The 13,051-nt window shown below is 45.8% G+C and overlaps 1 protein-coding gene across 3 annotated transcripts in view; it reads right to left on the reverse strand.

The window, feature by feature from the left end:
* Positions 1-261: 261 nt before the first annotated feature.
* bcar3 (BCAR3 adaptor protein, NSP family member) overlaps positions 262-13,051 on the reverse strand; it is a 53,838-nt gene continuing 41,048 nt past the window's right edge. For all 3 annotated transcript variants that reach the window (XM_080769544.1, XM_080769545.1, XM_080769546.1), the window contains 12 exons: positions 11,983-12,099; positions 10,277-10,494; positions 9,910-10,010; positions 9,588-9,719; positions 8,713-8,904; positions 7,904-8,119; positions 6,839-7,272; positions 5,318-5,433; positions 3,408-3,579; positions 2,597-2,708; positions 841-1,044; positions 262-511 (listed from right to left, as the gene is read on the reverse strand). In XM_080769544.1, the coding sequence (XP_080625670.1) occupies positions 333-511; positions 841-1,044; positions 2,597-2,708; positions 3,408-3,579; positions 5,318-5,433; positions 6,839-7,272; positions 7,904-8,119; positions 8,713-8,904; positions 9,588-9,719; positions 9,910-10,010; positions 10,277-10,494; positions 11,983-12,099 (2,193 nt within the window). In that variant the 3' untranslated portion in view covers positions 262-332. The remainder of the gene's footprint in view (positions 512-840; positions 1,045-2,596; positions 2,709-3,407; positions 3,580-5,317; positions 5,434-6,838; positions 7,273-7,903; positions 8,120-8,712; positions 8,905-9,587; positions 9,720-9,909; positions 10,011-10,276; positions 10,495-11,982; positions 12,100-13,051) is intronic.

Consider the following 13,051-nt stretch of genomic DNA (forward strand, 5'->3'; position numbering starts at 1 on the left):
ACCAGCGGAGCAGCTTGCAGAATGTATTGTCCACTAGACCACTATACTGCTAACCGCTACTCCAACACACCAGGAGAAAAGATCTCCGTCAGTGTCCGTCCGTCTATCCGTCCGCCCGCTTGGCTCCTCAGATCTGGGTGTGTGTCGTGGCCCCCCGGGGGCTCCTCTGATTGGCCGGGGGCTCCTCAGATCTGGGTGTGTGTCGTGGCCCCCCGGGGGCTCCTCTGATTGGCCGGGGGCTCCTCAGATCTGGGTGTGTGTCGTGGCCTGGGGGCTCCTCTGATTGGCCGGGGGCCCTTCAGATCTGGGTGTGTGTCGTGGCCGGGGGCCAATCAGATCTGGGTGTGTGTCGAGGCCGGGGGCTCCAGTTTCCGCGACAGCGCGGTGAGGATGAGGGTGAACTTGTTGAAGCGATCGGATTGGTTGACGGTGGCTCCGCGACTCCCCCAGAGCAGACGCAGCTGGAAGTCTGTCTGGAACACTTCCAGGAGGTCTTCATCGCACTGGAAGCCTACGCACGCACACACACACACACACACACAGACACACACACACACACACACACACACACATTGCTGTATTGACATGGTACTATTATAGGAGAGATAACAGGCAAACGTTGATCAAAATAACAATTCTTCTACATTCTCTAATTGTGTAACTTCTTGTATTTTAAGTACCGGTTTTGACCCGTAAGGGTCCATTTGGTTTCATTTTACACTCACTTACACAACAGTTACCAAATAAAATAACTTTCCATCATTTAGCTGGGGACCAGCTTGACCACCACTGGGACAGGATAAACCCACAGGCGTACAGTAGTAAAACCACAAACTGTACCTTGTAAAGCCGTGTGCGTGCTGGCCGTGTAGCTGTGTGCGTTGTGCGCAACGCTGCGCGCGGCCTGCAGGTGGCGCAGCATGATGTCACAGCCCTGCTCGCTGGTCTCCCACAGCTCCGCCCCCTCCAGGGTGATTGACGGGCGCTCCATGAGGGTGAGGAGGGGCAGGAGGAGGGGCATGCACACCACAGGGGGGAGGGACGCTGGGAAGGACAGGAATGAGACGTTTGTTAGCCTCGGCTAACCTTTATCTACGGGCGTGTGACTTTTTTTATGTGTGGGTGGCTGAGTGAAAGCCCTGAATAATACTCCTTATTGCAACCCCCACACTCTCTCTCTCTTTAAGTAATTATGGCCTATCCATGTTAAGGTCACACCGAGTGATACAGTCTTCTGACTCTTCTCCTCATGTTTCTGGAAACACTGGAGGCAATGTTTTGGAGACTGGAGTGAAAATAGCCTGATACATACTGTAGGCTATATCTCTGTGTTGTTGTTTTGTATTTTTCCCCTGTTTGTATATGGAGCATTGTGTCTGAAATAAAGTTTTCAATCAATCTCTCTCTCTCTCTCTCTCTCTCTCTCTCTCTCTATTACAGGCTGTTTGTACAGGGTTTATATAGAGCACTGAAGTCTGACGTCAATATCGCTAGAGGGCGATAGGTCCACAGGTTCATGTACTTTTTATTTGCATTGTAATTATAAGAACTGTGTTTGAAAAACAAACAAATCATCCAGGCCGTTTAACTCATATTATGGATATGAAGAATCAACTGACTGCTGCAGAATTAGTTAAAATTTCGCTAGAAACAGACAAATCAAATCAAATCAAATTTGAGTTACTGCCTGTCGTAAATGACACAGAGACACCTCGCTGACAATATCGCCGGGACAGTTTGTTTATTTTTGGACCACAATTCTTATAATGAGACGATGACACCATGTTATTCTCCATAGAGAACCAGGGGATGAGCGAGTGACGTCAGGACTTCGGTGCACTATAGAGGGTATGCGCATGCTTAAAGTGAATGGCACATCGAGTGGCAAAGCAACATGCAAAGTGAGTTTAACATTGTTTTAATGCAATCAGATAGGACTTTTCTGTGTGGATGTATGGACTGTCAAGGCCAGAAAGTAGTTTTTTGCCACTTCCTACGCGTTCCTGCATAACTTCCTGGTTTGACGATGATGTCACGAGCATACGAGCATGTGCTTCTTATTGTTTTTCTTGCCTTTGTAGTTTGTATTGCTGTATACGACAGTGCTTTCCTTATTCTGTACCTGGAACCCTTCTGCTGTGCTGCCTCTGGGGGTCTTAAAATCCCCCCCTGGGGATCAATAAAGATATGATTCTACCTATCTACTGCAGTCGTGCATGCACACAGACAGACACTTGCTTTACTATTAAGCAACACATGCTTGCGTGTGCGTGTGTGCACGTGTGTCCACTAGTACCTGTCCCTTCGTACAGGTTCTTGTAGAAAGGTTTAAGTGTTTTCTAGTACCTGTCCCTTCGTACAGGTTCTTGTAGAAAGGTTTAAGTGTTTTCTAGTACCTGTCCCTTCGTACAGGTTCTTGTAGAAAGGTTTAAGTGTTTTCTAGTACCTGTCCCTTCGTACAGGTTCTTGTAGAAAGGTTTAAGTGTTTTCTAGTACCTGTGCCTTCGTACAGGTTCTTGTAGAAAGGTTTAAGTGTTTTCTAGTACCTGTGCCTTCGTACAGGTTCTTGTAGAATGGTTTAAGTGTTTTCTAGTACCTGTGCCTTCGTACAGGTTCTTGTAGAAAGGTTTAAGTGTTTTCTCGTAGTTGATAGCCGTCTGTGTGTAGCTCCTTCTCAGCGCGGTCCAAGTCTGCTCCAAGCGGCTGATCTGCAACATGGACAGAGATAAGCACACTTTAGTCTGTGATAAAGATGCATGGACAGACACCACAGACACCACAGACAGAGATAAGCTCACTTTACTCTGGTCTGCAACATGGACAGACAGACACCACAGACAGAGATGAGCACACTCTACTCTGTGATGAAGATGCACTGTTCGTCGTCATCACATAACAATCACACAGCTGTGTGTGCTCCAGCTTCCTTATGGGGATTCTGATCAATACAAACATTGTTTGAGAGAGAGAGAAGAGGGCGGGGGGGGGGGGGTAGGCAGTCAAGAATATTATAGTGTGCATGTTTAACCACCTACGTAGCTAGGATTCAAATGGTCTGTCTCCTGCTTGGGGATTCAGGAACCATGACAAACCTCTACCAAAGTCCTGGCAGAGCTACTACTACTGGGTATGACATAAAAACTAATGTTTTAGTGTTTAATCACATGAACCCTAGCGTCCATATTCTTATTCTGGGCATGTCATAATAACTCATAATAGGCGAACATTTGGTGAAAATAGCCGACCGGCTATTGTCGGCAACAAGATTTGGTGTAGAGGGGAGAAAATGAGGGGGCCAATGATAGACCCTTGGGGAGACCGTGTGTGTGTGTGTGTGTGTGTGTGTGTGTGTGTGTGTGTGTGTGTGTGTGCGTGCATGTGTGTGTGTGTGTGTGTGTGTGCGCTACCTGGGGCAGGTCCAGGGCCTTCATCAGGGCAGTGAAAGCGAACAGGTCTCCCACAGCGTCCTTCAGCTCCACGGCCACCAGGATGATGCGGTTGAGCGTGGACGCCCGCTCCTCCACGCTGCCCGTGCATCCCAGGATGTCCACGGCCACGCCGATCGCCATGGTGTGGTGTCTGGTGGGAGAGAGAGACATTAAAACACATTAAGACCTGGTGGGAGAGAGAGACATTTAACATGGTGTGGTGTCTGGTGGGAGAGAGAGACATTTAACATGGTGTGATGTCTGGTGGGAGAGAGAGACATTAAAACACATTAAGACCTGGGAGAGAGAGACATTAAAACACATTAAGACCTGGTGGGAGAGAGAGACGAAGGAGAAGGTGGACATTTAACATCAAGACCTATTAAGACCTGGAACGCATCTGTGTCGCCATAGCTTTTTAACCACTTTAACCGTTATTTTAAACTTTAGCCGTTTAAAAAATAGCAGATCTACCGAGCTTGTAGATCAGCTTTCTTTCTTTTTTCTTTTTTTTTTTTTTGCGAAAATGTGTGCAATTATTTTGACACACAAGGTACTGATAAAGTAAATCAAATGTAATGAATAACATTTTGTATGGTTGTATATAGGCCTATTCATGTGTGGCACTGCTGGACTTTTCTCTCACTGCACGCACGGTTTTGGAACTACCGCCATAAGTCAAATAAATGTATGTTTCGTGCATAACTAAAATTGTAATGCGATCTGAGTCACAAGTCATAAATATGACAAGTTGGCATTCAGATGTACGACGCACACTGCACGGGCCAATCCAAGTTCACACACACACACACACACACACACACACACTGCACACACACACACACACACACACACACACACACACACACACACACACACACACACACACACACACACACTGCACACACACTGCACTGCACGGGCCAATCCGAGTTCAAACTGAACCCAAGTCAAGCCAGCAGGCATGAAAATTAAATCAAAGTTGAATCATGAGTCCCCATGGACTCACTCACTCGCACGTGTGTGTGTGTGTGTGTGTGTGTGTGTGTGTGAGCAGTACATAGTAAAATCGTAGTGTTAATTCATATTAATTTAACAAAAATGTAACCCAATGGCATTCCTCAGAGTTGAACTGACAGACATAACCTTGAATGTCCAAAAACTGTAAAAATAAAGAAACCTGTGTTCCGACGGATTCAATGTACGTATTTAGTCACACGCTCTTGTTAATGTTTTTCATTTCATGACAAAAGAAGCAGGACTATAAAGCTCGAGTGTGGCGTGATTAGCTTGTAGGTGGATTATTCTTTGCTACTTTGCCGTGACACTGCAGGGCAGTGTAATTTATTAAAAACTTTAACCATGTTTTATACTATTATTATTGGCTATTCAAAAATAGCAGACATACAAGCTCATTATAGTGCGTCACTTTGTTGCCGCGCTATAAATCTTGAACATTTTGTGCAAAAAAGTTGAAAGATTGTATACATTCACAGTGTATGTTACAACAGTACAAGTGAGAAACCGTACGGGGCGAGTGTTTTTCTCACTCGTACTGTAACATACCTCTCCAACAGGTCATTCACACTGAGTGTGTATGTAACTATCCAACAGGTCAAAGGTCATCACCTCTCCAACAGGTCATTCACACTGAGTGTGTATGTAACTATCCAACAGGTCAAAGGTCATTACCTCTCCAACAGGTCCTTCACACTTTCACAGTGAGTGTGTATGTAACTATCCAACAGGTCAAAGGTCATCACCTCTCCAACAGGTCATTCACAGTGAGTGTGTATGTAACTATCCAACAGGTCAAAGGTCATTACCTCTCCAACAGGCCCTTCACAGTGAGTGTGTATGTAACTATCCAACAGGTCAAAGGTCATTACCTCTCCAACAGGTCCAGTCTCAGCTGCTGACCGTGGGGCAGAGTCACCAGCTCCAGACCCGAGGCCACGCCCATCTGCTCCTTCACTTCCTCGGACACGCCCAGTATCCTAGCAACCTGACAAAACAAAGGACACATGGATCCAACCAGGTTTTTACAACCAGTTGTATCAGTAGTGGACCCCCTGGGGAAGATGCACTCTACTCACACTCTACTCGCACTCTGAAATTCTTTTAATTTTTTTAATTTCTTTTGAATTTTTTTAATTTTTTTGATTTTTTTTTAATTTTTTTGAAAATCTTTGAAAGATTTTGGAAACTAAGAAGTAGTGTTGGAAGTGTGTTGAACCTTAACAGGTGTATAGAGGAATCTAATTCTACTATTTTTGACTGGCCACCAACAATGCATTATTTTTTATTTACAAATCTCGGTCTCTGGCACAAAATATTTCCAGATATAAATGTGGTGTTCTTTCCTTGGCACAAACAGGTTCTGAGAACTACTGTGTCTGTCTGATAATCTGTCCTTTCATAGTTGTATTGTGGTGTGTGTGAACTGTGTGTGTGTGTGTGTGTGTGTGTGTGTGTGTGTCAGTGTGCGGTTGGACTATGGCCTCACTCACACCTTCACTGCAAGCTTGCAATTCATTTTTTCCAATTGGAGTCACATGGTTTGACACAACATTTTTGTTGTATGAGGGGGAGGGGGGCAGTCGAAAGCCAAAAGCCGTACAACAAAAATGTTGTGTCAAACCATGTTGGAAATGCATTGGGAGCTTGCATCAGTAAACAAGTCTCATACATCTACGTAGCATGCATCAATGTTGTATGATGGAAAGGTGCGAGTCAGGCTTTAGGCTGCATGTCTCAGCTGTGTTTTATTTCTCTGGGCTGTTGATGCTTGTGGTGCGTCATGCGATTCTCTTTAATGTGAGCAGCAACAACATGAGCAGCAGGCTAGTTTTAATCTAATTCTCTGCTAGTGGGATGGAGGATAGAGGAACCGTTTTTAAGACCAGCCGTAAACATGTTTTCCTGCTGATTAGATCTTTGTGTCTTTGTGTGTCTGTCTGTGTAAGAACAGTGAGAGAACACGCGTGTGTTTGTCTGTCTATGTATGTAAGAACAGTGAGAGAACACGCGTGTGTTTGTCTCTCTACCTGTACGTATGTCTGTGTTGATGTATGGCTTTTAACCCATTAACCCATTTTGACCTGAGATCAGATTCTAAAAATGTCTTCTACATCCTGACAGTTTTCTGAAAAAGCTATGTTTCTATGTCAGTCGTTCTTCTAAAAAATAAAATAGCAGACCTATAAGCTCGTACCTATGAGCTTGTAGATCTGCTATTTTTCAATAGCTAAAGCATAACATAATGCTAACACCAAAAGGGGGTTCCCCTGAACGACTGACATAGAAACATAGCTTTTTCAGAAAACTGTCAGGATGTAGAAGACATTTTTTAGAATCTGATCTCGGGTCAGAATGGGTTCTCAAAGTGTTAGTCAACCATGCATGCGTACCAGGCAGTCGGCCATCAGCAGGTGTCTGGCGATGCTGTGGTGGTCGTGGTCGAGCAGCAGCTCCTTAGCTCTCTTCAGGACCACCATCTCCAGCGGCTTGTTCTCCGGCGGCAGGAGACGGGAAGTGAAGTCCGACGGCCGGAACGCCGACTCCGTCTCGAACAGTGGGCACCGGAACGCCGCCGCCCTGTCCTCCTTTTCCCTCCTCCTCCTCTTCTCGTCTTCTTCCTCCCCCCTCCCCACGCCAACGCCGCCACCGTCCTCCTCCTCGCCCTCGCTGCTCTCCAGGGCAGCGATGGCGTGGTGGTAGGAGCTCCGGTCCAGAGCCCTCCTCCTCCCCGCCTCCACGCTGCTGTCCTCCTCCCTCCCGGCCTCCTCTCTCCTCAGACGCTCCACGTAGCTGCAGGACGGAGGCTGCAGGCCTTGGCTGTGGTCTGGGATGGGAGGTAAAAATAAAATAAAAAATAAAAACATTTGGGCTAACTGAAATTAAAATGAGGCTTCTGTAAAAAAACAAAAAATCAGAAACTGTATTGTGTGTTAACAAAACTAACTAAAATCACAGAGTTGTAGTCAGTATCCAATATTCTTCTTTAAAACATACTGTAGCAGATCTGGTATTTTCAGAGCTGTTTTAATCTCGCCCATAAGTAGCCTTGCCGAGCCATGAGGCCCATAGGGGCAGGAGCCTATCTCCTGTTTCTGTAGCGTGAGGCAGCTTGATGTACAAGTACACCCCCTGGACATGACGCTAGTAGTATGTCGCAGGGACTTGATGCTGAGTGTCAAGCAGGGAGGCACTGGGTCCCATTTTTACAGTCTTTGGTATGACCCGGCCGGGGACTGAACCCCGACCTCCCAGTCTCAGGGCGGACACTCTAAGCCCAAGGCCACTCGCCCATGACTAACACTATAAACTAAACACACAACTCAACTAAAACTAAGCCTTTTCACAACATAACACTAAATGAACTATAGAAACCCCACAAAAATGAAATCGAAAACATGACGTCAACTCAAAACGAAATGAAAATAAAAACATGGCTACAGTATAATAATAATAACCTTGGCAGTTATGGGTGTGTACGTTTGTCCCCTCCCAGTCCTGTGGGCTGCAGCAGGGTGCAGGGCTGGGCGTCTGGCTGTGCCTGTGCTCCGTCGTGTCCTGCTGTGAAGCAGGTAGCTGGTCCACGCTAGCAGGACTCTGGGGGTGGGCTGGGATCTGGAGCTGATGCTGGAACTTCAGTGGCTTGGCTGGGGGCACAGGGGGGACCATGGAGGCTGTGTGGAGCCATCACAGAAATAACATTAAAGATGCGGGAACATCATGAACATGAACTGTATCGGTTTGGAAAGGCTAAGGGCCGATTCATACTCCTATTTTAGAGCCGAATAAAAGTCGGTTCGGCTCTGTAGAGCCTACAATGTGACGTCATTTGAGGTTCGGGGGGGGGTACCGTCCTAAAGTCGGCTCTTCGGTGCTACTGAAAATGTCTGACGAGCCGAAATCATTTCGGCACTACAGCGCCGAAACAGCGGTAAAATAGGAGTATGAATCGGCCCTAACACGCATAGCTAGCGGCAAGGAACCATAAATGAATACTACTGTATGTTGCATGAGAAATGCCAATACTGCTGCTAAACCTAAATGTACGGACGACTAATGTCAACGGTTTTCCACAATTAAGTGTCTAACAAATAAATACGATACATAAACAAACCAGGGATGAAAATGCATAATGTTCAGAGTATGGTAGTTCATCCGTGTTCAAAGTATCATTCAACAAACATGAAAGTATTTTAATGACCGAAATCATCACATAATTCCTGTATGATGACAGAACATGTAAAGGAAGGTATGAGTGGTTCTATACCTCCATTCCTCCACACACAGCTGGAGGTTTCTGGAGGAGGAGCCGTGAGGCCCGTGGAGGGCGAGGAGGAGGAGGAGGAGGAGAGGTCCTGGAGGTGGGGCTGGAGGTGAGGGGGTCGGAGCATGGGCACCTTGCTGGGTTTGGGGGGCGGTTTGGGACACAGCTGGCTGTCTGAACCCCGGATGGCCTGGCCTGGAGACAACAAGAGTACAACGGTATCTATCTGGGCCTCTGGACTGTACTGTACCAAGGACTATTAATTAAATGAGGACAGGAAGCGAAGGCCGTACGTACGGTGGACTCCATGTTGCTCCCTGGAAGGAAAGAAACATGAGCAATGGGCTATATGCAGCCAACACTTCCACGACACCGATATTTGTGATCGTATAGCCGTAACACCTCACATTATATGAGACACACGCACGCACGCACACACGTGTGCGCGCGCGCACACACACACACACACACACACACACACACACACACACACACACACACACACATCATGAATTATAGTTTACATATAAAGTCTTGCTTATCAATCATAGACACTTCCATAATGTCATATCCAGAAACCTTGGCTCCGCTCAACATGGTGGCTTGTTTATCTGAAATTGAAATCACTTGCTGAAATATGGAACCAAATATGACCCCAGGACAGTTTTAAATTACATTTTCCATTCACATGCTAATCACTTTTGGGGCAAATGAAAAGAGGTTTGCCAAGTGCCTGGAGTGGACAGTTGGAGAGTGGACAGTTGGACAGTGGACAGTGGACAGTTGATTCCTTTTACCTGCCTGTGTGGGGCATTCTTATAACTGAACCTCCTTCTCGTTGTTCCCAGAAACATAACGGGCCAAAGGAGCACACTGACCTGCCAGGGGTTCTGTGGGTCTGCGAGGGAAAGTGGGGCTCAGGACCGGCTCGCTGCCCGTCCGAAACACTGGAGACTTGGGACCGGGACCGGGAAGGAGTGTGTCTGAGTGCTGGGGGTGTGGTCTGGACCCTACGGAGAGGAGAGGAGGTTTTCATTGATTAATTAATTGATTGATATATATATGATCGATGTCTTTATTTAAATGCAGAAGTGCAAACGAGCGCTCAATGTTAAACCCCAGCTGCGCGGGGTTTCCTCGTCATAAATGCACAAGGAGGAAGCTTTCTGATTGGTGTGTCTTAAGGGGGGCGTTACCTACCAAGAGGGAGGAAGCTTTCTGATTGGTGTGTCTTAAGGGGGCGCCGTCGCTCCTGAACCTGGTTGAGGCTTGCTGGTTGGCTGCCACACCTGTCCTTCAACCTGAGTGAAAAGGGTTAACCATCGTTAACAAACTTTTTATGTTGTGTGTGTGTGTGTGTGTGTGTGTGTGTGTGTGTGTGTGTGTGTGTGTGTAGTACGTATGTGTGAGAGGAGAGAGCAAGAGAGGGTGTCAGTGACACTTGACTAAATCAATGTTCAAGTATAGGCATTTATTTTATTGTATAAGTATAGTTGTTCAATGATACATTACTGTGTGTGTGTGTGTGTGTGTGTGTGTGTGTGTGTGTGCATGTGCACGCTCTAACCTGAGCGGGTTGCCTCTGCCGTCCTGTATGTGTGTGTGGTCATGCGTGTGCGTGTTCTCATGACAGTGGCCGTTGGTGATGTTGAGGCTGAATCGTTTCTGATTCCTCTTCTCCGCTTGCCCCGCCTCTCGGTGGTTTCCAACCAATCCGTACTTCTCCTCCAGGCAGCGCAGCGGTAGCGCTCGGTTGATAGGCTGGAAGATAATGGCCCCCACCACCTGCCGATCAATTAGAATCAATGAATGAACAGTCAATCAGACACACACACACAAGTTACACAACTAAACTTTTTTTAATTGTCCAGTTCAATCTGTTGAACTGCACTGTGTCATGCATCACAAGTTAACTCATTCTGTACGGGAACCCGTTTTGGTGTTTTAAACTTTATGTTATACTTTAGCTATTGAAAAATAGCAGATCTACAAGCTCATAGAGCGCCTTCAAGTGGCGCGCTACGAGCTTGTAGGTCTGCTATTTTTGAAAAATCGTGAAAATGTGCCACAAATCTTTCATTTCATATTTTTATTTATTTTCTGGCTTCTGGGGGGGGGTCCCTGGAACTACATATTTTAAGATGGGGGTCCGTGGCCCAATAGAGATCATTCTGGGGGTCCTTGACATGAAAAAGGTTGAGCCCCACTGACATAGAAACATGGGTTTTTCAGAAAAAATGTTAGGATTCAGAAGACATTTTTTTAATCGACTTAATTTCAAGGGCTCCCATGATTCTGAGAGTGTACAAATGGAACCAAATGGACTTTTATCGGGGTAATTTGAGACTTTGAGAAACACTGGTCTAACAGACATGTTTCCAAACTTTCCAGTGAGCCAACAAGCCCTCTGTTTGAATGGAACAGAGCCTTAGTTGATTAGTATAATTGGTAACACCTGTGAAGGAAGAAAGGATTGCTTTCCAACATGGCTGCCGTGCAGGATCACAGCACCACAAGACCACAAGTCTCAAGGAGAACTAATGTGATGTTTGGACCATTTCCCCCTTTCCTTTTCTTGTGGAGTAATTAAGGAACTTAATCTAACAAAACAATGAACTCTTTTATCAAGATCACAAGTTTGGAAGTATATCGGTTAATTGGACCAGTGATTGCATGCAGTGTTTGGGATCCACGCCAACAAACCAAGAGCTACAGGTAAGCCTGCAACAAACAAAACACCTGTTTTTGTGTTCACCGGTTGAATAAATTATGTTCACTGCTGGAGGTTGTCTAGAGCATGGGGTTCTCAACCCGTGGGTCGTGACCCCTCAGGGGGTCGCCAAATTATTTTGGCAAATTTATAAAAACAAATAAAAAATAACTTTTTTCTTTTTGCAACTGAATGGCTGGAAAATGGAAATTAAGAGTTTACATATAGTACACATAGTACATACATACACCTTCCCTAATGATTATATCTGGTTTCAGTATATTTATTTATGGTGTATCGTCTCTTTTATTAAGGTTATTGTAGCAGTCAATTTATATTGGGGGTCGAGAGGGGGCGGGGCGGGGGTCCCGAGACGTTGCCAAAGCATTTCCGGGGGTCCCCGGCCAAAAACGTTGAGAACCCCTGGTCTAGAGAGACAAGTCTTAATTACCGGTAGTTTGCAATTGCTGATATCATGCAATTGATATGATTGCATAACAGAGTCTTTTGGCAGTGACTCTGTGCTAAAAACTACACCTAAAGCATATCTAAACTTAACCCACCTGCGAGACAGGTTTCCTGTTGCCAACGTAGTATCGTATGAGGGCGGGGACGCTGTCAAAGCCCTCCCTCTCCAGACGGTACTCCACTCTGGAGTATGCTTCATTCAGTGTCACCACCTAGAGAGGAAAGGGAAGAAATATAGTTATTTACTGTAGTCTGTTTGCCTGTACTGTACGTCGTTGAGGAGCATGTTCAGCCACAGACATATAACCAGGCTCAACCACAACCACGCGTGATCCCTATATGACAGGCGTGGACTGGCCACAGGACGTACAGTACCAGGCATATGCCCGGTGGGCCAACCCTCTGGTGGGCCGGTCTGGGCCAAATTAGTTGTCTGTTGGTTGTGCATCATTTATGTTGTATACTGTAAATGTGGTGGTGTGTTAAGGGCTTGTGTTTCAAGTATTTGTATCGGCTTCGATCCGAAAAGTCAGTACAGTATTTGCGCGCTGGTTGTGGTGGGCCAGTCTGGGCCAAATTCTGGGAAAATGTCCGGGCCGAGTTTTTGTCTCAGTCCAGCCCTGCTATATGAGGATCCCTGCTCTGTCAGTTACTATTGATGTTTGACTCCTGCATGTGGACTGGCAATGATATGTACATACAATATTGTCCAACATTGACATGCAATGCTTGTTAGGATAACTGTTGACAACGAGTACATATTCATTCATTCATACCGCATATATTTATGGACTATACATAGTATACCAGGAATATTTTGGGATGTGTGGATATATATTGACGCATCCACAACATTCATGGTTGATAGACATATCATTATATGATGTATTTGTTGTTGATTGACTATATTGCTATAGTCTGTGCATATATTCCATCATACATGCATCATTGTTGAATGTTGACATATTCATTAATATATTCTTACTTTGACCTCTTCCTTTGCTTCAACCTTGCTGCTCTTGATGCTTTTTGTCAGTAGAACTTCCCTCCGGTGATCATTAAAGGTTTATCTTAATAGTTGGAGAAAACATGGAGCTGCACTCTAAGGCAATTCCCAGGTTTCTAACGCTGTGTCTGCCCTCCCTCCCTGGCTGTCGTACCTGC

Source organism: Protomyctophum bolini (genome assembly GCF_963924005.1).
Source record: "Protomyctophum bolini genome assembly, chromosome: 8".
NCBI lineage: Eukaryota > Metazoa > Chordata > Actinopteri > Myctophiformes > Myctophidae > Protomyctophum > Protomyctophum bolini.